Here is a 25519-nt window from a genome sequence, read left to right on the forward strand (position 1 = left end):
GTCACATATTCTAGGGTGTGAATGGTGCCCTCTGCCATCCAGGAACACCATGACCCAGCCCCCACCATGTGAAAGCTGGCCTGACCCATCGAGGCTCATGCAGGGTGTTCACAGACACGCTGCAGCTGTGTGGGAACAGATGGAGGAAATGTGCCCAAGTCAGAGGGTGATTTCATTAGCCATCAAGGTCCTATCACCTTTCTTCATTCTTCTAGTGTACATGTACAGCGCTGATCGGGTTCTACGTGTGTGGCATCTCTCTGATCGTCTGAAGGAAGGATTTACTTTGGGGATTGAAATGATGAGAAGGGAAAGTTTAAAGTGTGCAGGAGGAATGGAGGCAGAAGTCTGGGGACACAGCTAGGCAGGCATCTCTACACAGGCAAGCCCCTGGCAGCATGCAGTGTAGCCATGAGAAACGTGCAAAGTGGAAAGTGTGCATTTCACACCCCTCGCTTGCTCTTCCCCCTTCTCTCCTCCTTCCAAGGGCCCCAGTATCCGCCAGCTGCCCAGCCCCACCTACCACCAACCCTCCCCCACAAAAGATTTATCCTTCCTTTTCCTGCTTTAAGCACCATCTCCCATTTACATCCCCACCCACTCCCTACACCTAATTCCACTCAATTACTTATGAAAAGATACCTGACTCAAATAAATTTTTTTAAAAAGGTTTAAAGGGATGACAGTGTGAAAAACGCATTTTCCTAGATTCTTAGAGTTGAAAGAGACTCAGTTCACCAATGCTTTTCTAGGGAAAGGCTACTAGAGTTCTAGATGAGGCACTTCTTTGCTGTGGGGGCTGTCCTGTGGGATGCAGGACTTTCGGCATCCCTGACCCCTGTCCACAAAATGCCAGGAGTGTCCCCCATCATGTTGACTACTGAAAAGTTGCTGTCTCCCACATTTCTAAATACCCTCTAAGTAAATGGCGCCATTTGCTTTGAGAATGAATAGTGTCTATCACAAAGTTTCAGAGCTCCTGGAAATGGTTATCAAGACATTTCTTTCCTCAACTCTGTTCCTCTCCGGTCTTCCTGGAATGGTAAACAGCGCCATCAATCACCACGAACTCCTCTCTGTCCATCACTCCCCACATCCAATATATGAAGCATCTCAGTTGAACTTCACAACAATCTCAAGTGTATCTCCATGGTCTCCACCCAGTCCAGCCCCCATCATCTCACTCCTGATCTACTCCAAGAGCCTCCTGGACTCTCTCTTTCAACCTAAAATCTATTCTCTATCCAGCAGCCAGAATAACCCTTTAAAATATGAAACCCATCTCCCTTGTCTAAAATTCTTCAATGGCTTCCTATTGCACTTAGAATTAAATCCAAATGCCTCCCCAACCCCTGGTCTTACATGAGCTGGTCCCTGTCTACTTCTTCAAATGTATTCCCTGTTGCTCTCCTTCACCCTGCTTAAAGTCCCACAGTGGCTTTCTTTCAGACTCTTCGACATGTTACCAGCTTCCTGCCTCAGGGCCTTTGCACATGCTACTTCTTTAGCTCCCTGCTCCCCCTATTTACTCCATTATACGTCTTTTTAATCTTTCATGTTTCAAGTTCAATGTCACCTCCTCATGGACACATGACATGATCTTCCCATCCCTACCCCAGTTGTTATTCTGAATCATACAAATCACTCCATTTGTTTCCTTCAAAATATTTATTATAATTATTGTTTTTAGACTTTTATTTATTATCTGTTTCTCAATAGACTCTAAACTCTACAATACTTTATCTTAATCTACACTTTAAATGCAGCACACATCTCAGCATCTGGCATGATGTCAACAAATATTTATCAAAATAAATGAATTAATGCACGAATCAATGTTTGAATGCTTTCAGTCAATATCTCATCAGGCAATGCTGGCACATTGCTGAGTAGGTCTAAACATTACAGAGTTCATCAACTGAGTCAAAATTTGTCCCTTGTAAACTATGGGGCATAATTTACCTTGGGGAGCAATACTAGACCACCCCATACCTCCTACTACCATGTATCTTGGCCTTCTCTAAATTTCACATTCACAGTTCACTGACAACGTGTAAGAGACTATTTCTAGGGCCTTTGCCATCCCAGCCATTGAGGGTCTACAGGTTCAGCGCACTTAAACGTGTTCTCAGATGCAAACGAAGTACTTAAGGTGTCCTCTGACCAAGGAATAACAGGACTATTCTCTGCCATGGTCAGAGGAGCATAAATTATGAACATGCCTCGAACTGAGTTAACTCTTTAAAATTAAAATAGCATAGACTTCCGGCCAAGATGGAGGTGTAGACAGACACACTGTGTCTCCCTCCACAACTAAGAAGGAATAAAACTACCTCAAAACTAGAAACAATCAGAAGTTCCAGAAAATCAAACTACATGGAAGTCCAGCAAACAAAGATATAATGAAGAAATACTCATCAGGTAGGAGGGGCGGAGCTGGGGCGAAGAGGACGTGGTGTGGTGGTGGTAACAGCAGCAACAGCAGCGGCAGGCCAGCAGAAAGCACAGTCACATGTTTTTAAAAGTCCGGAGGGACACCTGGGAGCATTCCCAGCTCCTCACCGGACCTCGAAGCTCACTGTCCCAGCACCGGGGAGAATAAAGCCTCATTGCTTCTGCCTGTGAAAACCAGTGGGGATTGGGGCGGAGGCAAAAACTGCCAGTCTCTCAGCAGAGTCTGCTTCTTTAAAGGGCCCCCATGGTCCCACCCACTCTGGGAACGATGGCCAGGGAAGCAGCTAGAGGGGCGCCAGTCTGGGGCAGAAGTGGGAGAGGTGCCTGGAAAAGAGGAGAGTGCTGGGCAGGCAGCATGGTTCCCTCTTGGACCCCTCCCCTACAAACAGCACCACAATGTGGTGAAACAGGTTGCCCTGTACTGATGAATCCCTAAGGCTCCGCCCTCTACAATGTAACAGGAGCAACAACTCTGCCTGGGACGCGGAGGCAAACAAACACAGGAGCCTGTCAGAATGAGGAGACAGAGAAGTATGGCCCAAAAGAAGGAACGAATTAAGGTTCCAGTGGGAGAACTAAGCAACGAGGAGATAGCCAACCTAACAGATGAGGAGATAGCCAACCTAACAGATTCAGAATTCAAAACACTGGTGATAAAGATGCTCCCAGGCTTGACAGATATGCCTGAGTAAGGCAAACGCAGAAGAGAAGAAGTGAAGGCTATGCTAAGTGAAACGAAGGAAAATCCACACAAAACCAATGGTGAAGGGAAGGAAACTGGGGTTCAAATCAATGATTTGGAACATAAGGAAGAAAAAAGTCAACCAGTGCAGAATGAGGAAGCAAGAATTGAAAAAAATGAGGAAAACTTCCCAAATTTTGCAAAGGAGATGGACACACAGGTCCGGGAAGCACAGAGGGTCCCGGGTGAGCAGGACCCTGAGGGGACCACACCAGGATGCATCATGACTGAGGTGCCAAAGGTGAAAGATAGACAGAGTCCTGGGGGCAGCAAGAGAGAGGCGTAGAGTTGCCCACAGGGGGGTGCATATAGGACTATCAGCTGATTTCTCAGAGGACACTTTGCAGGCAGGAAGGGACTGGCAAGCAGTATTCAATGTGATGAAAAGTAACCTACGACCAAGATTCCTCTATCCAGCAAAGCTATCATTTGGAATGGAAGGGTAGATGAAGTGCTTCCCAGACAAGGTAAAGCTAAAGGAGGAGATCATCATCACCAAGCCATTTTTATATGAAATGTCAAAGGGACTTACTTAAGAAAAAGAAGATCAAAACTATGAACACTAAAATGACAACAAACTCACAACTATCAATACCTGAATCTAAAAAATAAAAACAAAATCCAACTAAGCAAACCAGAATAGGAACAGAATCATAGGTATGGGGATCATTTGGAGGGTTATCAGCTGAGAGGGGGGAGGGGAAGAAATGGGGAAATGGTGCAGGGACTAAGAAGCATAATTGGTTGGTACAGAATAGACAGGGGGATGTTAATAATAACATAGGAAAGGAACCCCTGGCTGCTGTGGCTCAGTGGATTGAGCATTGGACTGCGAGCCAAGTGTCGCTGGTTGGATTCCCAGTCAGGGCACATGACTAGGTTGTACATCAGGTCCCCAGTTTGGGGCACGAGTGAGAGGCAACCACACAGTCATGCTTCTCTTCTTCTCTTTCTCCTTCCCCCTCTCTCTAAAAATAAATAAATAAACAAACAAATTAATTTAAAAATAAAAGAATAATATAGGAAAGGATGAAGCCAAAGAACTTATATGCATGACCCATGGACATGAACTAAGGGGGGGTGGGATTGTTGAAGGGAAGGGGGATACTGGGCAGAGGGGAGCAAAGGGGAAAAAATTTGGATCTACTGTAACAACATAATCAATAAAATATACTTAAAAAACTCAAAAAATAAAAAAAATAAAAATGGCATAATAGTAGCATGGAAGAATAAAAAGAACAAGAGACTGAGTAAAATGTCACATGGGTTCAAGGTCAAGCTCTATTAGTTATGAGCTGTAAGTCAGGGCATTTAACCTTCCTGAAGTTTCTTTATCCAACCATCATTTATGGAGCACCTACTCTGGGCCAAGTCTTGATCTGTAAGATACAGATGAGAATAAACCTCGTATTTCAAAAATAAACCAATCAGATAAGTTTTGAAACAGAATGCAACACTTTACATTTCATGCCACTGGTCGCTGAAACACTTGGTAACTGAAATGAATGGCTGGAGGAGGCTCCACTGACATCCACAGTTCAGGGACAGAAATCAAAGAATCCATGAAGCTGGACAAGGAAAACAATATCTTGGCATTCCCTTTCATTATGAATGCAGGCCACAGCAGTATTAACTGAATCTGTGACTCTGTCACTAGAAGAAATGAGATATTTTAATATAATTTTATAGTTGTTTTCAATATCTCAAAATATTGTTTGTGCTGTCTCTACTTTGAAATTATGGTAGTTACTGCTCCCAGATCTTGCGATATAATGTATTAAGATATATTGCTAGATCTCAAATGGAAAAAAATATTTTGACATATCTGTATATCAACATAATTGGTTCATTTTACAATTCTCTGTTTTTATTTTATGCACTTAAAGCCATTATCCTGAGAAGGGATCTACAGTCTTCCCCAGAGGCCCACAGCACTAGGGTTCAGTGGGGTAAGGGGCCCCTGGCTTAGGGGGCACAGAGACCCGCTACGCACAGGAGGCTGATATGTATTTGGCAATAGCTAAAACTACGAGCTCCCTGGATACCTACCCCATCCCGCTGCCTCAGAGAAGCCAGGGTCAGCACGTGAAACCTAATTGTAAAAATCAGTCACTGATGGAGAAACAGATCTTGGGAAAATGTCAATGAGCAATAATTTAGGGACAGCTGGTACATTAGAGAATACACTTCTCAGCAGACTCTTCCAAGACCAGGTTGGGAGCATGGGGCAATGACCTGGAATCCAGCCTCAAAGGTGAGGGAGTCACAGGGAGATTCCCTCCCTTCTAGGTACCTGGTCTCATTCTGGCTATAAATACAGCTCCAGTGTCCCGGAAGCTCTTGTTGACTGAACTATAATCACTCTCTTCTCCACCAGATGAAGAGCAGCTTCTTTCTAGTTTGACAAACATTTACTGAGGTCCCACTATGTGTCACACAGACTTATGGATGCCTGGGAAACAAAGGTGGGATGGACTCGGCCACGTCCCTCAGGCACACCCATCCCAGACAGGGCATACTGAGCCCAGCACAGAGCCTGGCACTGCCCCAAGTCACAGAGTAGATCCCCAATTCCTGACTCATTGCCAACAACTGCCTGCTTAGTAACTCTTCCTGGGTGTCTCAGAGGCAACTGAAAAGCAACAAAAATTAAACTTGTTTGCTTGTTGGTCACCAATACCTCTAAATTCTGCATCTTAAAAAGCTATTTCATCAATCCCTGCTCTCCACCGGCACTGCTGCCACCTCCGTTCAGCTCTCCCACGCCCCTGGACTACTGCAATGCACACACCCTGCCTGTTTCCTCCACATTTGTCTCCACCACACTCTGACCAGGACCACATTGTTTCTTGCCTGGACTTCTTCAAGAGCCTCCTGCAGGCTTCCCTGCGTCCCCTGGGGCCAGTCTCTCATCTATTCCCCACACAGGGCAGCAGTTATTTGGGAATTCCAATTCACTCATTTCACTTATCTTCAAAGGCTCTTCTATACTTTGAGGGAAAAAAAAAAACCTCCTTCCAGCAGCGTGCAAGGCATAGAGGATGGGGCTTCCTCCCCTAACACTCTCCCCTCCCTGTCTCCCTATATTCAAGCACACTAACCTTTTGTTCTTCAAACTGGCCAAGTCATTCCCTCCTTTCAGCCCTAGGACTTGCTCTCCTGTCTGCTAGGAGTGCTCACTTCCTGGCTCCGGAAACATCCATAACTATCCATTCTCATATTCCTGGTGTCAACACTCAGCCTCCATCAAGGAAACTTTCCCCAGCACCTGTTTAGTTCCTTCATAGCCTCAATCTCAGCCTGTGCCTCAGTTTCCTCATCTGTAAAATGGAAGTAACAATATTACCCAACTCATAAAGTTGTGGTAAGGATTAAACAAGTTAATATTGGTGAAGTACTACACTTGGTACACAGTAAGTGCTCTCTAAGTGCTAGCTATCACTTCCATATAAAAATAACTCTTTTATTTATTTGCTACGTGTTTATTGTCTACTCTCTTTACCACTGAGAGAAATATTTTTGCCCAGTGCTTGGCACATAATTGGAATTCCAGAAAATTATTTGTTTGAAATGATGGTTGCCCTTCTACTCAGTTGTTTCGCCTGCAATCTTGCCTTGTGCACTCTGTCTTCTGAGTAATCTTCCTAGGACACGATCAGATCATGTCTACTTACAGCCCTGCCAGTGTGCTTTATCAGCCACAGCCGTTCTTTTACACCCTGCTTAGCACAGCCCTGAAGTCCCTTTGCGGTGTCCCCAGGACAGGCACGGGTGGGGTGGGAACCTCTCAACCCCTGTTCACCCCGTGTCCCAGCTGGGTGGCCACGGTCTCACCCAGAGCAGCAGGTCAGTGATGAGTTACTAACCTTTTTCTCTTATCGAGTTTCTGGTAAAGATTTATTTTAAAGGCCAGGTTTGGAAAGCCTGAAAATCACTGACCATTAGGATAAAATCCAACCACCTTTGCTTGTCTCATTAAGCCCTTTGCCATCTGGACCTGCACAGTCCTTTCTGGACATTCCCCAGCTCGGCGAGCTACCTGCAGTTCACAGGCTTATTCAACCTCCACTTGTGCACAAGCTGTTCCCTGTCTCTAAGCTCCCTTCCCTGCCTTTTCCATTTGCTTGAAGACACGGCTCGGCATCACCCCTCTGAAGCCTCCTAGATCCTCCCAGGCTGAGTCTGATGCTCCTTCTTGCAGCTTCCATGGCATTTTTTTCCTTACATCTCATGCACTGTAAAGGTGTGTTTTGTTCACACGACGTAAAACAGCGGGGGTGGCAAAGTACCACTTGTGGGCCAAATCTGACACACCTGTTTTTCTCCAAATTGCCAGCCACAAGGTAAGAATTTTAGATTTTTAAATTTTTGAAAAAAATCAAAGGGAGAATATTTCACAAGTGAAAATTAAGTGAAATTCAGATTTCAGTGTCTAAAGTTTTACTGGAACCTTACCCACGGTTGCTCCCACACTACAGTGGCAGAGTCATTGTAACAGATACCACATGTGGCCTACAAAGCCTAAAATATTGATGATCTGAGCTTTACAGAAAAAGATGCTGACCTCTGCCTAAGCACTGGCCTGGCAGTGGGGCAAGGATTGTTGGGGTCAAATCCCTATCATAACCTCTCCAAGGAGAACACTATGTATAACTATTGAGTAGACAGTCAAACTGATACTAAAATCAACTATAGAAACTGTGAAACATAGGTCACAACTTCTGACAGTATAAAAAATTTAATAATATAAAACTATTTGATTTTGTCATGGTATAAAAATTAGCATTTTCATCAAGATAGAAAACTAAACTTACAAAAACTATGAGCACATGTTTTGATTAAAAAAAAAAATCTTGCCACTACCCATGTCCCCGATCCCACAGACAGGTTAGACACATGATGACTACAAACTGTTCCCCAGCAGACTTTGGGATTCTCACAGCAGGCCTCAGTCTTCATCATCTGTGTAACACCATGTATTCAGGGAAGGCGAGGTCATAAAGAAGCTTGAAGGGAGGTAGAGATGGTACCATGCTACGGTGGTCAACATGGTGGTCGCAGTGTAGCTCTTCCATCATTCCATCCTAAGGGAATCTTCCCACTGTACCTACTGGGGCAGCACATGCTTGACCCCCCTTCTTCTGATTGGACCAGTGGTCAGTATCTGCACCAAGGACAACAAATCACTACTCTGCACTAGGGCTCTAATCTGGTGCCAAGAGGTGAGTTGGACACAATTTTCTTTCCTGTTGAGTTGAAATAATTGATATAGAAAGTTGTTGCCAGTGGGTAGCCAAAGTAGAAGGGTAAGTGCTATGGGACTTCCAGCCATGATGGAGACCTAGACAGACACGCTGTGTCTCCCTCTGCAACTAAGAAGGAACACAACTACCTCAAAACTAGAGACAACCAGAAGTTCCAGAAAATCCAGCTGCATGGAAGTCCAACAAACAAAGATATAAAGAAGAAGTGCTCATCCAGACAGGTAGGAGGGGCGGAGCCTGGGTGGAGAGGACGTGGTGTGGTGGCAGCAGCAGCAGTGGCAGCAGAAGGCTGGTGGAAAGCACAGTCACACATTTTAAAAAGTGGGGAGGGACACCTGGGGAGCTCTCCCAGCACCAGACCAGACCGCGCAGCTCATGGTCCCAGAGCCAGGGAAAATAAAGCCTCATTGCTCTGACTGTTCAAACCAGTGGGGGTTGGGGCGGAGGAAGAAACTGCTCATCTCTCAGCAGAGTCTGCTTGTTTAAAGGGCCCCCACAGTCCTAGAACGTCTGCAGACCCACCCACTCTGGGAACAACAGTCAGGGCAGCAGCTAGAGAGGTGCCAGTCCCATATGGAAGTGGAAGAAGTGCCTGGAACAGGGGCAAGTGCTGAGTAAGCAGCATTGTTCCTTCTCAGACCCCTCCCTCACATATAGCGCCACAACGTGTCGCCCTGTACTGACCAATCCCTAAGGCTCCTCCCCTTAAACGTAACAGAAGCGACAACTCTACCTAAGACACGGAGGCAAACAAACACAGGATCCTGTCAAGATGAGGAGAAAGAGAAGTATGGCCCAAAAAAGGGAATGGATCAAGGTTCCAGTGGGAGAACTAAGTGACAAGGAGATAGCCAACCTAACAAATGAGGAGATAGCCACCCTAACAGATGCAGAATTCAAAATACTGGTGATAAAGATGCTCACAGGCTTGACAGATATGCTTAAGTATGGCAAATGCATAAGGGAAGAAGTGAAGGCTACGCTAAATGAAACAAAGGAAAATCCACACAAAACCAATGGTGAAGTGAAGGAAACCGGGGTTCAAATCAATTATTTGGAAAATAAGGAAGAAAAAAACAGTCAACCAGTATAGAATGAGGAAATAAGAATTGAAGAAAAATGAGAAGAGGCTTCAGAACCTCTCAGACAACTTTAAACATGCCAACATCCAAACCATAGGGGTACCAGAAGGACAAGAGGAAAAGCAAGAAATTGAAAACTTATGTGAAAAAATAATGAAGGAAAACTCTCCAAATTTGGCGAAGGAAATAGACATAGAAGTTCAGGAAGCACAGAGAGTCCCAAACAAGCTAGACCCAAGGAGGACCACACCAAGACACATCATAATTAAAATGCCAAAGATGAAAGATAAAGAGAGAATCTTAAAAGCAACAAGATCAAAGCAGAGAGTTTCCTACAAAGGGGTGCCTATAACACTATCAGCTTATTTCTCAAAAGGAACTTTGCAGGCAAGAAGGGACTGGCAAGAAGTATTCAAGTGATAAAAAGCAAGGACTTAAAACCAAGATTACTCTATCCCACAAAGCTATCATTTAGAATGAAAGGGCAGATGAAGTGTTTCCCAGACAAGGTCAAGCTAAAGGAGTTCATCATCACCAAGCCATTATTATATGAAATGTCAAAGGGACTTACTTAAGAAAAAGATCAAAATTATGAACATTAAAATGACAACAAACTCATAACTATCAACAACTGAATCTAAAAAAAAAAAAAAAAAAAAAAAAACAACTAAGCAAACCAGAATACGAATAGAATCATAGGTGTGGGGATCATTTGGAGGATTATCATCTGGGAGGGGGAAGGGGGAGAAATGGGGAAATGGTGCAGGGACTAAGAAGCATGATTGATTGGTACAAAATAGACAGGAAAAAGTTAAGAATAATATAGGAAAGGGTGAAGCCAAAGAACTTATATGCATGACCCATGGACATGAACTAAGGGGGGTGGGATTGCTGGAGGGAAGGGGGTACTGGGCAGAGGGAAGCAAAGGGAAGAAAAAATTGGGACTATTGTAACAACATAATCAATAAAATATACTTTAAAAATAAATGCTATGGAGAAGTAGAGTGAGGATCAAGGTAGGCTGAGGCACGGTCATTCAGGTGGAAGGGTTGAGGGGCAGACCTTTGAAGAAGCAGAGGCCGTTTGGTAGCAGGACTGAGGGAAGCAGCCATGCTAATCATGTTGACAGTGAAACCTTAGAATGAGCATCCATCACTTGCTGTTGCTAAGCTCCTTCAAGCTGCCTTGAGTCCAGAACCTCCTCCCCATTTCATCTCAAGGAGCCCCATCCTATTACTATTAATAATCAAAATGGTGATGATAGTAAATACATACACAACATTTACGTTGGGTCAAGTAGTGTTCATTCTAGACATATTAACTCATTATTCCAGACAATAAGCCTATGAAACAAATAGGATGCCTATCTATAGTGAAGAAACCAAAGCACAGAAAGGTTAAATAATTTGCCCCAAGTCACAGAACTGGTAAGTGGCAGCTTTGGTCCTAGCTAACCTGGATCCAGAGTCCGTGCTTGTAACCACCACACAGTACTGCTTCTATTCCTAGATTTCCATATAACTCCATGCTTTTTTTGCCCATAAGTCCCCGACCCCTTTACCTGAGCTTGCTTAAGTAGATCTTTCTTCATACAACCAACTGGGCCTCACTAACATAGAAACTGGTATTAGAACTAATACTGCAAAGTGTAGATCCTCAGAGAGAATCTTAGTGTGTGGAACAGGCTCTGATGTATAGCAGAGTGAAAGACTCTAGAAGTGTCCCCCACATCCTGGAATGAAATGCAAATAGACGTTGTATGCAAGAATTAAAGAGCTAATTAAACGATGAGCTGCAGGTTCTTGAGACTCAGACTACAAGCTCAAAAAATGGAAAAGCTCTGGAAAGTTTTCTAGGTATTCCCTTTGAGTAATTAGAAGAGGATTAGACCTATAAGGTAGTTGTGGACCCTGAAGAAAAAAAAAAAAAGATACGTATTAAGAATGGTTCTCGGTGGCATAAGTGGCCTCAAATTTTCAAAACAGAGGCCAGCAGCCATTTCTTCACAGGGGCCTCTAACATAAACTGTACTTCAGGGAGAAGGCTGCACGGAGCTGCCTGCCTGCACTGTTTCTGCCATCTGAGCCAGTCCTTATAAAGAAGATCCTGGAGTCCTGTGTCTACCAACAGGACCAAGGCTCTCCCATCCAGTCTGAGCCGCACAGCTATATCCCCATCAGCTTCTTCACTGACCCATCAGTGCAGCTCCATTCTGACCAATCAAGACAGTGTCTTTTAGACCAGTTGAACTGGAAGGGTTTGGAGTCCTCATTAGCATAAGGACAGATCAAGCAGGTACAAGAGGTGGAACTTCTGTTTGTAAGTCAGCTCGCCTGTGGCTCTGGGAGTACACTTTCCATTTCCACCAAAGATTGAAGACTGTGTTTTCATGGCTGGAGCTGAAACACCGAAGGTGTCTCCCTGGAGCACAGATGTCTGGTCAGACAGGGGCCTCACCCCAGGCCCTCCTAACAGCCTTGCTTTTTCATAGCTGTGCTATATCACAATTGAGCTGTTTGCCCTGAGTAAAGTTTCCTTTGTCGCCACTCCCCAAATTGTGTTACCTTACAGCAGTGGTTCTAAAACCTGAGTGTATGTTAAAATAACCTGGAGGGCTTCTTAAAAGACAGATAGTCAGCCCATACTCAGAGTTTCTGATTCAGTAAGGTTCAGGAATTTGCATTTCTAGCAAGTTCCCAGGTGATGCTGATGCTGCTGGTGCAGACACTGCACTCTGAGAATCACTGCCCCACAGCATAAAGCTCTTTCCTCTTGTTACTGAAAGGCATGATCATGCACATTATTAAATTTTACCATAGAAGTTCCAACCATGCTGGGTTTCCACAGTCAAAGTTAACCCCGAGATTGGCAAGACCAGAAGCCTGGCTATGCCAATGAATGGGGATTTCTGGGAAGAACCAGAGTGGAGAACATCAAAAAGCCTGGAACTGGGAAAAAGAGGCCTAATGCATCAGACACTAGGAGAAAGGGGGAAAGAAGGGGAAGGGGCAGGTCAAGGAACTAGTATAAATGACCCATGGACATGGACAATGGTGCAGGGATTGACTGTGGGAGTAGGGGGGTGGGCGGGACAGGGGAGAGCAATGGAGGAAAGATGGGACAACTGTAACAGAACAACAATGAAAAAATAAAAATTAAATTAAAAAAAGAAGGAAAAAAAGAAAACACATGGTTAAGGAGAATGAGGTGGTCAGACCCGGAGAAGTGTCGCCGCTGAGTACAGAAATCATTTCCAACATGATCCTCCAAAACCCTTTGTTTAATAATTCAACAAATATTTCTCAAGCTCCAACTATATACCAGGAAATACGTGCTAGGTACACTGGGGATTACATTTTAATTGTGGCTTCTAATAGAGAAAAGAGTACTTGTAATCCAAACTTAGGCTGAGACCTCTGGATTTAGTTTATGAGCTAGGTTGTGTTGAACAAAATCTGGAAGCAATCCTTTGAGGCTCTCTGTAGGTCTCTCTCAGGTCATTTATGGGTTGGCTAAAAAAGTCTGTTACGCTTTTTCCATACAATGGCCCTAGTAGTGCTTAGCTGTCTTCCACTCCATTTGAAACAATGTTGTTAGATTGCATTGTGACAGCTGTCATATCAGCGTGCATTTTAAAAAACAATGTTTGGTGAACTTTTGTGTAGCTATTTTCATATTGAAGATGGAAGTGATACATAACATTTTCAGTGATAGCTTTATTATTTCAAGAAAGATAAAAATGCAACTGAAATGCAAAAAAAAAAAAGATTTGTGCATTGTATGGAGAAGGTGCTGTAACTGATCAAATGTGTCAAAGTTTGCTAAGTTTCTTGGTACTATTGACACTGTAGCCAAATAATCCTTCGCTGGGAGCTGTCTTATGCATTGGAAGATGTTTAGCAGCACCCCTGGCCTTTACCCACTAGAAGCCAATAGCAGGAGATAGACAACATACTCAAAATAGCCAAATCAATAACGTTATTGGTGAAAATAAAAAAAAAAATGTGCCTTTTATTTTATGGAAGAGAAGTAATGGGCTTTTTGGCCAACCCAATGTAAACCTGAATACAACAGATGCCAAAAGTATTTAGAAGCTGAAAGCTTAGGAACTACAACACTCCCCGAGTAGGAACTTCAAGTGGTCAAATACGCAGAACCAGGAACTCACTTCACAGTCAAGGATTCTCTGTTCTATCTTATGTTTGCAAACAGTTGATCTTAACCATACAGGACAGAATCGACACCAGAACCCAATATCCATAGTGCTGGACTATCCATGATGGGGGTTAAGAGCTCAGGTCCTTCGGCCACACCACCCAGAGTCTAAAAACCTGTGCTGTTCACCAGCTGTGGAACCTATTAACCCTCTCCAGACCTCACCTTTCTCATCTACAAAATCATCATAATAACTCCGGTCCTTGCCCCATTGGTGACTGTGAGAATCAAGCAAAAATTAGGCATGCAAAGCACTTAACATGAGGCCTGGCCATGACAGCTAGCCAGTAGATAGTAGCTATGATTGCTTTTCCCCCTCTATGTGGGTTTCGGGCTTTTTAAATCCACCCTTACACATCAGATGTATATATGAGGATAAAAGTCACCATCTAGTCTATAGATTGCAGTGACCAGACAGGATCATAACGGAAACTAAAGGAGAAATAAACATGACAGGAAGACTGTGGATTTTGAGGTCAAGAAGGCTACACTGCCAAGGGGCCCTGAGACATCACTTCTGCATGCAGTGGTCAGAAGTGTCTTGGGTTGCTGTCTGTTGGAGAGCATGTGAGCATTCTGTGGTTGTCTGCATGACAGTTAAATCACATCAGGCTTTGGAATTATGTGAGTGTGGAAGAAGGGGTTATGTCTCCCCACAAGGGGTAGAATGAACTAGAAGAGTCAGTACTGTTGGCCAGTAGGATAAGAAAACATACCTTCTCAGTGTCTACAGAGGGGGTGGCCACCGTATTTAAACCACAAACAAACTCAGAACCCAACTATGGCAGCCAAACAAATCTAGAACAGTCAGAATTCAAAACTCGGGTACGAACACTTTCTACAAAGGCATTGGTGTGCCAGGAGTAGCTGGAGTTCAGAGAGGGATAAAGTTAAATTAATTAACTTGTACATAATTTAAATCATTCATTTCTTATATTAACCTAAACAAACAGATACATTATGAAATAGAATGAAAAAAAAATCACATGAACTTTTAAAACACATTTCAAGGAGCACCCTCCAACTTCTACCCCATATTTTAGGGGAGGTTGGCTGCTGCCTTTTCAATAAGGGGACTTTCAAGGGGAAATTTGAGAAGCACCAGAGTAGACATTGCAAGAGCTGGGCTTGGACTGGAGGGCCTCGACACCTGCTGTTCTCTTCTCAGCTTCCTCTTCAGGCAAATGGGAATTCTCACAGACTCAGCCTTAGACTTGATGAGGAGCTCAAGAGAAATAATATATGGCAAAGTGCTGTGCACATATTTCTTAGGATTATTAGATTATTATTGTTATGGGACTGTTATCATTTATTAAGGTCTACAGAAATCAGCTGCCTTGGCATGTTCACAGGCTGAAGCTAACCTGTTAGAGTTGTGAAAGGGGGTTCAAAATTGGTGGCAAGGCAGAAAAAGTAATGCCCGGTGTGTAAAAAGCTGAGTAGTACATTATTGTTGCACAAGCATTGCACAAATGAATCCTTAGCAGGAGAAGCCGAAGGGGAAGACCACCGGCCATATAGGATAAGAAGAGAAACAAGAAATGAGAGGAAAACATAACCCAGTCACTCCTGTCACTTTGCTACCTATGGCTGATTGAAAATGGAAAATCAGAGAGAGCCATCTAGTAGCAGAGGGAGAAGGCAAGCAAATCTAGCCACTTGTGCCTCGCTGCCTGTGGCTTCCTGTTCAAATGACTGTTCTGAAGGAACTGCTTTTGGAATCTATGAGGCTCCTCTAGAGTGTTGCAAGCCTGTCTCTTATTGTAGGCACCTATAATTCAGCATGCCTTTTCCAAAACACATTCAAACCTGAAAACGCAGAACAAATGCTATTCAAATGACATCATTGTTCTGAGTGACAAGCGGAGGCACACCGACCCCATGACCCCATTAAATGGGGTTGCAGCCTGCCATTGTCCTTTCAGTGGCATCCAGCACAGAGTGTCGCTTGCTCTAGCAGATATCAGTTGATAACAAATGTTTGTTGAATGAAGTATCTTATCTGCCTATTTAATAGGGTAGAAAATTGTCAGCTTTTTCATCAAAACTACTACTTGTTTTTTTTTTTTCACTAAACCCCTCTTGAAATTCAATTCTATTAAGGCTTTTTAGTGCATACTAGCAGCAAGAAATTTACTTAAATGAGGGAAGAAAAAAAAAAAAAAAGCAAAACTCAAGGCTCCCACCTGTGCAGCCGTGACATGCTATTGTTTGAACCAGAGTATATTATTTAACTTGGATGACAGGCTCAGGGGGTAGAGACCCTGTCTTTCCGAATACATAGCTCTGAGCACACTGGGAGTTCTCAGTAAATAATAGCAGCAAGAGATGCTCTTTTAATTATTTTTTCCAATTTCAGATTTTTGGCAGCATGTGTTTATCCCTTGCTTGATTTCCAAGGGGCAGCCCTCTCCCAGAAGCTCCCCTGAAGATGATGAACAGCTCTCTGCCTGCCCCTTCCTCTCCTCATCCCAGCACAAGTAGGAACACCTGATGGAGCCAAAATGTGGCTTCTGAGTACATTCAAGATGCCTGCTGGGTTTGGAAGGGAACTAAGTCCTCCAGGACCCAATGGGTAGAGAGAGGCAGTCAAGAGAAATGTTTTGGCTCCAGACATCTACGCAGCTGTCAGATGGCAAAGCTTGGACTTCCAGTTATTATCTGCTGAGGACCTCTGAGCTGTCTTGTCGTTAACCCCAGAGACCAACTATGCCTAAAGCTCGACACAAAGTAATATTTGGGGGTATTTTCAGTTCTTTTAGTTTTTGCCCAACTTGAACTATTAGATTATAAAGATCTAATAAAGACAAATACTAAATATTAAATTACATGTGTATAGCAAGATGAAGTCCTTTACGGTACATTATGTGTCATTTATGGTTAAAACAATTATACCAGTATACCACAATGAGGGCATTATGTGTGTATCTCAGCACACAATTGAAAGGCAAGGAGGAAGAAGCAAATGACCATTCTAAGGAGCCCTGCAAAGGATCTCAGTTTTTTTCCTCCCTGAATAATAGGGCTAATATTTGGTAAGATGCGCTTTGCAGAGGAAGGGGTGGGTGGGCGTGGGAGTGTCTTTTACACACATATTAATATACCTCAGAGCCAATGCTCCCCTGCATGCTAACACAACAATTATGCCAACACATTTTCCAAGTGGAGATCTCTCCCTGCCTCTCTGACGCATTTTATACCAAAAACAATGGCAACACCTGTAGCCATTAATTTCTGCTCTTTGATTTCTGTCCAGTTATAAAGGAGGCTCTCAGCAGGCTGCCCTCTCAGGAGCCATATGTGGAGTTGATGTGCCAGCAGCCTTGGAAGGAAAACGGCCTCTGAGAAGTGCACAATGGCTCCATAATCCCCATCAACTGGACCCTCTTGAACCGCTGCTTTATTTTCCAGTCAAAGAAATGTCAAAATCAAGAGTCTCGCTGTGGCTGCCCTGGGAACCCCAAGAGAAGCCTGTGCTGTTTGCCTGGTTGGGCACAACAGAAGGGTGGTGCCTCGGAGCCCCACGATTTAGTGAGGCAACCTGGAGCACAGAAACTGCCTGTAGCACCCCCACACTTCCTCTTGCTCTCCCTTCCAGAGTGAGGCTTTTGCCCACAAAGCCTCCTCTGCCTTCCCAGCCTCTCCGTCCACCTGGCAACCAAAGCACACCTTCAGCAGAACCACAGCCCCGCCCCCTTGCACCCAGTCGCGCCCAGGGATCTGTTCGCCAAACATGAGTCTCTTTTCCAGGTTAGATCTGCCCCGTGTGTGTTCAGCAGGCTACCAACTCTTCAGACCACATGACACGGGTTACGTGGTGGGGGACACAAAGCCTGGGGTGTGGCAGCAAGCCGTTTAGGTTCAGTGACTTCTCGGCTGAGGGCACTGTTTGGTAACCATGTAGAGGAAAGGGGTCAAAGCCACATGCCTGCTAAAACCACACCCCTGGGTTAGCGATTAGGGAAGGGAAGGGTGGGCTGCGTGGGGAGGTTCGGCCCCAAACAAGCGTCTAGGTCTGGTCAGAGAATGATAGCACTGGGATGCAGTCACTAGAGTTTTGAGCCTAACTCCTGCCCTCTCCACCTCCCTTTTTACACTGCGTTTGGGGACCTCTGGCCCTGCTTTGGAGTCTCAGAGGTCTCCTAGACCTGTTAGAACGGCCGTCGGGCGGCCACGGAGCTGTGAACCCCGGACCTGGTAATGCCAACCCGACCTCCCTTCCGCTCTGCCTTGGCAGCGGCTCCCCGGTGGGAGCGCTCCCGGCAGTGTCCGGGAGCAGGACTTACGCAGTCGTGCTCGGTGGGCTCGAAGTCCCACTTGCAGCTCTTGGCGCGCGCCTGGATCTCACTCATCCTGAAGAGGCAGAGTGCCGTGGTGGCGGGGGAGCGCTTCTCCTGGCCCTCCCCGGTGGCCGCGCTGAACACGCCCGCCCAGACGTCCAGGGCCTCCACCAGGCTGGAGGAGAGGAGGAGGCGGCGGCCGCTGGGGTGCCCGTGGCCGCAGTCGAGGGCCGCCTGGCCCTGGAACTGCACCACGATGCTCTGCGCGATTCGCGCCATGCTGGGCCAGCCCGTGGCATCGCCGCTCGTGTAGTTGTAGGGATAGTAGGCGAAGTAGACGCTGGCGTTCCAGAGAAAGGCGTCCACGAAGTGCAGGCTACCTGCGCCCCCTCCGCGCAGGTTGAGGCGGCCCAGCTCCTCCGTGGCCAGGCTGCGCCCCTCCGTGTCCTTGATCGCGATGGCAGTGTCGCGGTCAGACGCTGCCGGGTTGCAGCGGCTCGCCGCCTCGGTCTCTGGGAGCACATAGGTGGCGGCCACCGCCAGGTACCAACCGTTCTCCTGGCGGTACACCACTCCGGCCGTCGAGCCCTGCGGGTGACAGGACACCACCTCGGTGCCATTGCGGAGCGAGCTGAGGCTCAGGTTCCCCAGGGGCCGCACCTCGCAGGCACCTCGGTCGAAGGTCCAGCCGGTGAGCAGCAGCCCCCCGAGGCCGGTCGCCCCCTCGCGGTAGGGCAGCAGCAGCTTGCTGAAGCTGCTCCCGGGCCGGGGCCGCGCGGGGGGCGCCAGCGAGACGGGCTCCGTGCAGTTGCCCGCTTGGTCCCGGTACAGGCGTGAGAGCCTGTGCTCCAGGCTGTAGTCCAACTGGTCCAGGCAGCTGCCGCTCGCCACGAACACTCCGTCCTCCCGGCTCACCGCGATGGCTCCGATGGCTTGCTCGGACCGCCACACGGGCTCGTCCGCGCCCTGGCCAGGAGCTGCCAGAGCCAGCAGATAGGCTAGCAGGCGCAGCGGCGCGGCGGGGCGCGGGAGGCGCGGCAGTGCCTTCCTTCGGGAGACCTCCATGGGGATGGGGGTGGGGGGTTGCCCCCGGGCAGGGCGCGAGGTGAAGACTGTGGCTCAGGCGCGCGGCGACAGAGATGCGGGCGGCGGCGGCTCCTGCGCGCGCTCGGGCTCCCGCGGCCGCCCCATCCCCGCTGCTCGCCTGGGAAGGAGAGCAGGGAGGGCGGCGCGCGGCGGGCTCGCTCCGGCAGCCTGTGCAGCGGCGGCGGCGGCGGCAGTGACGGTGGCGGCGGCGGTGGCAAGCCCTGCGCGCTCCGGCGCCGCTTCCTCTTCGCCCTCCTTCTCGGAGAGTTCCTCTGTGCAGTGCTGGCGCTCGCGGGGAGGCGCGGAGGGGGCGGGGGGAGAGCGAGGCAGGCGGGAGGGCTGGAGAGGTTGGGTGCGCTTGTGCGTTTCACTTTCCCATTGTGAAAGTGGGATGCAACTGGCCCCCTTCCTCATCTTCTTCCTCCTCCGCCTCCAGCTTGCCCGCCCTACCTCCACGCCCATCTCCCCTCCCCTCCTGATTCGGTGAGATAGGGAGGAGGGAGGGCTCCTAATTTGGGTTACTATGTAGGTGGCCTCTTTCATCTATTCAAAACAAAGCTGAGCCGCCTGGCACTGCCACAAGGCCGCCACCCTCGCCCCTTGGCTCGCCCGGGGGTCCCAGGGCGCCCTAACGGTGCACGGAGCGGGCTGCTGCTCGCGTCCGCCCGCGGGGCTGCTCCAACGTTTGCGTTTTGTTTACGAGAGCAGCGGGCAGGATGGGATACGCATGGCACAAGGAGCGAGGACTCGGGCGCCAGGGGCTTGCCGCTGAGGCCCGGAGCTGGGGACCCGGGGAGGCAGCGAGGACGACTGACCGGTGTGGAGCAGCGGGAGGGAGGCCCCGGGGATGCGCGCGGGAGACGTGGACAAGCCAGCGGCTCAGGGGACCAAGGCGCCCCTGTCACTGGGGGTGGATTTCTCTGGTCAGAAGAGCGAGATGGGGGAAAGGCAGGCGCCAAGACTCTGGTTCTGGACAATCCTCGCTGCTGGAGCTCCCATATGTGAAAGGGGTTTCTAATCTCCCTTGGCAACGGAGTCCCAGGCTTTCAAACCTAGCACTCTGAAAGTTCTACTCACCATCAGACCTTAATGAGCATGCCTAACATTTATTGAACACTTACTATGTATTGAGTGCTGTTCGAAATTTACTACATAGGTTAAGACTCATTTAATACCCATAACAACCCTATTAATTAGTGACTATTATCCTCATTGAGTAGTGAGAATGATCACGGAGAGCTTACAGAACTTGCGGGGGTCTTACTGCTTGGTAAACAGCAGAGTGGAGATTTCAAATCCGTATCTAGCTCCAGGACCACTTATACTTTCTGCTCCAGCCAAGTGCCACCTGTGGCCATTACAATAATATCCAGAGATTATTTTTGGCAGGCGTGACTGAAAAGTTCTGCAAGTTAAATGCCCAGCTTTCTAATCCTAGACCAGGTATCCTTATTTCCCTAGACACCTGCTCCCCTGTCTCATCCTTTCCCATTTCTTTCCTTTGGACCCTCTGAGGTCTCACCAGCTCCCACAGGGGGAAAACAGCAGCTGGTAACCCCCCAAACCCCCAAGAATTTCTGAAGCGCAGTATACAGAATGGGGCAAAAGTAGGTGTTTGTATAGAAAATGATACAATAATAAGACAAGAATAAACTCTGTTTCACATACTCACAACTGTAAACCTACGTTTGCCCCACCCTGTATTCCTGAATCACTGCACACCTGAATTGACTACCTCTTCTGGGTGAAGGTACATGATTTCTCTGAATGGGGAGTCCTAGAGGATTCACAAATGCCTTTCAGCTGCCTGAGCTGCAGCTGATAGCACTCTCACACCCTTCCAGTCTGGCAGGTTGGTCTAGGGGGACACCAGGGGATTCTGAAGACCCCTATGCATCCTTGGAAAATGATCTCTGTCCCCTCCCAGGCTATTTCTAGGCCCCAGGCAGGGTAACTGGTTGCATCCCCTGTCTTCCTTCCCCTCCCCATTCCCTGACTCTAGATAGAATTTGGTTTTTGGGGGGAGAGGCAGGATGGGGTGAGTGGGCTTCCTACAGATGCTGAGCCCTCCTGAAGGTCCTCCTGAAGGAGCAGCTATTCCAGGTTTAAACTTTTACAACAGTGCTTCAAGTTCTCCCCAGTGCTGAAGGATAAGGCAGGAAAAGGAACTCTGGAAGGCTTAAGGAAAAGAGGGAGAGCTGAAGCAAGAAGCAGAAGAGAAACATGAGTTTCTGCCCTAACTATGCCGTTATAGGATCCCATCATACCATCAGCGACTCTCACACTCAGAAGGCGGATGGGTCATCTTTCCATTCATAATTTCCTCCTTTGAAATTGGATAACATTGTCTTTGCCTCCAGAAAGCAGCAAATGCTTTCCCATGCGATACAAGGGGGCTCTTTCTGCTGTGGGGATGGTGGTTGGGGTGCCAGTGAGGAGGGTAGAAGAGGAAAGGGAAAGGCCTGAGATACAGGCTTGATATTACTCCGTTCCTAGGCAAGGCAAGTCAGATGCTCCCTCCGCTCCAAAATAACCGGGCCTTGTGCCACATTCCCTGACCACCTGAAATGTTTTAAGAATTTTTGCACTGCTGGAAATGGAAAAGGTAGTATCTAAAAAACATCTGCAGAAGCTCATAGAACCCCTCATGGCATAGTAGGGAACTTCTGTGCTAGTATTTTGAAATTTTCCCTGTGAGTGATGAAGAGCATGCTGATCCTCACTGCCGTCATAAACCGGCTGTGGCAGTGTTGTTACGTGCTGAGAAGGAACAGTTCAGTTCCATTGCAGAGATAGTTTTACTTCACTGGTAACCAAGTAATTTCTCTAAGTCCTGTAGAGTTGGTACAATCAGTAGCAGACCATCTTGGAAGCTAGTTGGATTAAACATGCTCTGTCATGTGGCATTTTGATCACTACTCAATTCATTGCTGCCTCATTTTGAAAAAGAAACATCTTAAAGATACCACCAGCAAGAAATACAATGGCTTTGCTGGCTAGTTTCTCACCATTCTACTGGGACCAGGAGCTCCATTCTTGAGAGTAGGCTTCTTTCCCCTCCCATGTAATTGTATGCAGGCTCCTTACCATGAAAGAAATCCAAATCTGTACCTACTTTTTGGCATGAAAAATGTAGGAGACGAGGAAGCACATAAATGTATTCCTTGTTGATTCTGCCCCATTTTGTACAGGCATGCTTGCCCCTTTCCAATCTTCCTGTGTACTAAAGCTCCACCTTCAGGACACAAGTTCATATTTGAAAAGTGTGGGAAATACAAACAACTGCAATAAATATTTAGGCATGTGGATTCTGTCTGTCTTTGATTTCTTTTTCTTGGATACTGCTGTCTGGCCAAGGGTACAAATCCCATTGGTGACAAAGCTTCCCTCTCCAACTGAGGGAGCCCGTCCTGTTGGGTGTCACTTATTGCACACTCAGAACTCCTTGTAACACAACTGGCTGACTCCATCCCTGAGAAACCACCTCCCCCCAAGAAAAAAAGGATGGTGTACATATATCCTCCAGCTAGAGGCTTGCTACCACTGAAACAGGCAGTTCAGACCGATTCTAAGCAATTTTATTTGTAGCATTCACTAGATGGGAAAGTCTTCATAATGAAAAAATACCAACCCCCTCAGGCACTGAAGGCAATCTGGGTTAACCAGACCATCCACACACAGACTCGTTTCTGCTGGACAGGACTTTATAGATTCAGAGTTTTCCTGCTGAGGCTTGGGACATTAAGAACTGTTCGGTAGGCAATTGGTCACAGTCACAAGATCGTTATCACTGGTGCTTCAGTTTTCTTTGTCAAAAAATAATCTAACAGTGGTCTGTACGCATGACTGTGTCAGCAGGGATTGAAAGCAACTAAGGAAATTAGTTCTGGTGGTCAATGAATTCTCTTTATGTCTTGTCCACATAGCTACAACCCCCAGGCGGCATCTGGCAAACACTACCCGGTGGCTCAAACAGTACTGGTGTTGTCCTTCTAAGACTTGAGATGGGCCACTTCCTTCTCCAGAGCTTAGCTCAGATCTATGTGGTCTTCCACATTGAGGCACTTATCAAAGCTCCCAGCTCCTTTTGGTGACTGACAGGAAAAAGAAATAAGCCAGCATCCTTTCTAGTGTGCTGATGAGTAGATGGTTGAAAACAGATAAGATGAAGAGCCATTTAACAAGCTTGAATTGAAGCTGAGAGACAAGTTGAATGCAGTTCAATCAACATGAGAAGTCAGTCAAATGCAGCACAGTTAAGAGGTGGCTGGAGGAACAGTGCCTCCCCTCCCCTGCTGATCCCATACAGCCCCCCGACCGTCGCTGAACATTGGTAATGGTGCCCATGCCTTTGGTTACAGCGATGAAGGCTCAGTGGTGTGCCTTGGGGAGGAGGAACCTGGGGTCACCTCTAACATTACACTTGTTCTCTATTTCCACATCGTGGCTTAACAGCTCATGGTCATTCACCAGCAGAGTAACAATTGTAGATGGAAGAATGGATTGGATGTACAATGAAACAATTCTTTACTCAAGGTCAAAATGACTTCTTTTAGGCTAAATAAGGGCCTTCACTCAGCTTTAGGACAAATGAGCTAGTGCCTATAGAAACTATGTAAATGTCAGTGTTTTTAAGAGGCTGCAGTGTGTAGGACATCACCCTGGCACCCTAGGTAGTATATTCATTGTCAAGAGTTTCTATGGAGCCCTTTCTTCAAAACATTCACCAAAACCACCAGTAGTCTAGAGTCTGAGACCATTACCAGTTGAAAGCAAAATATGGTAAATCACCAGTCATCAGTGTTTTTTCAAACCAGCTGGAATTCACCCTGCATGAAGTACACAAAATCATCAGTTAATGATTCCTTTGGCTTTGGCAAATCTCTGTAACTTATTGAGCAATCTCTTGGTCACCAGCTTTTCTCTGATCTTCACAAGATTCAAGGCTGTCCTGTTCATATATATTACTTGCAGGAATATATATTCTTTTGAAATATGAAGCCAAAAGGGCATGAAGGACTAGACACAAAACACTGATCCCTCTTTCATTCAACACCTCTTCTATGCCTCTGTTCTGAAAATCAGCGTTCTGAGGCTCCCTGGCAGCATGATCCTAGGCCCTGGGTCCTTTGATAGCTGGCAGCCTGGCTTAAACCCATTCAAGAGCAGAGCTGCTAGAAACGAACCCTTCATATTAATAATAACGCACACTCTTGAAATGAATAGCAGAAGATAAGATAAACACACAGATACCTTCACAGTCACTCATCGTTCCATTTCCTTCAGCTTCTGACAGGGAGGTGCTCTGAGCTGACTAATAAGGTTGCCGGACTTGGCGGTGAGTGGTCTGGTGCTTGCCACCAAGCTGGCACCCCTTCTCATTCTTATGTCCTTTCCACTTCCTAGAAAATATATCCACCAAGGTGGGCAAGAAGCAGCTGGCGTCAGCCCTAAGCATGGGTGGTTGCTGTTGGGAAGCTCGGCGTGTGCCTGTGGCCCCCACAGTGAGGGCAGCTCCACTTGTCACCACCCCCCCCGGGGGAAGGCGCTGGGAATGTGGAGGTCTGACAGCATCTCTCAGACACTCGAAGCCTCATTCATGCACAGAACCTGGGGTGCACATCCCATGGAAGCCTGAGCAGGTACCTTGCCTTTCTGCCCCTTCTCTACTCCTCCCTGCTTATTGCTTCCTCCCCGTGTGTGCTGGAGCGTCTCCACCTCTCTCTGTACCCTATGTCCCCACTCTCTTCGATCCTGCTCTCCACCCAAAAGTCTGACGTTTACCGACACCTCCCTTGCCTTTTGGGCTTCTGATTGGATTCATCCAATGTGAGGCGCCAGCACCAGCTCCAGGGGTAGTAGCCAGGGTGATGTCCAGACACGTGCTCTCCTAGCTGCCTCCCTGCCAGAGGGCAATACTGGAGGCTGCAGATCCTGTGGACAGCCCTCTCTCAGAGCTGCAGCTGTAGTCACAGGCTTCTCTGGTTACAATCACACCCCACCCCGCTCCTCAGGCCTGCCAGAGCCAATGCCCCCCTCTGTTGTGAGCCTTGACTGGGCTCCCTTCATCCTGCACACAACTCTGCCCTGGTCCTTGGTTAACGTACCTGTTTGCGTGTGTCCCGTTTCCTGCCAGAGCCGTAACTGATGAGCCAACCTCCCTCCAAACATGGATGGAGAAGTGACCTAGAATGATATTTAAATCTGTACATTCTGATGGCCCATTGATGGAAAGCCTGTGAGGCATGAGGAACTCCTGGTCTTTTCCTCCAAATGTTTGGCTCCTCCAAATCTGGCAATGAAAAATGCTGCATTTAAGCAAAGGCTCTTCTACACTAAGTTCAACTTGGTGATACAGACAAATGGAAACCTGACTGGGTAGGATTATATATATA

General features: G+C 47.0%; 1 protein-coding gene across 1 annotated transcript in view; it reads right to left on the minus strand.

Annotated features, from left to right (window-relative positions):
* PLXNC1 (plexin C1) overlaps positions 1-19156 on the minus strand; it is a 151299-nt gene extending 132143 nt beyond the window's left edge. The window contains exon 1 of the mRNA XM_090273873.1: positions 18045-19156. Coding sequence (XP_090129999.1) covers positions 18045-19103 — 1059 coding nt within the window. The 5' untranslated portion in view covers positions 19104-19156. The remainder of the gene's footprint in view (positions 1-18044) is intronic.
* Positions 19157-25519: the final 6363 nt, after the last annotated feature.

The sequence above is a fragment of the Furipterus horrens genome, unplaced genomic scaffold, assembly GCF_987537825.1.
Source record: "Furipterus horrens unplaced genomic scaffold, mFurHor1.1.pri manual_scaffold_4, whole genome shotgun sequence".
Classification (NCBI taxonomy): domain Eukaryota; kingdom Metazoa; phylum Chordata; class Mammalia; order Chiroptera; family Furipteridae; genus Furipterus; species Furipterus horrens.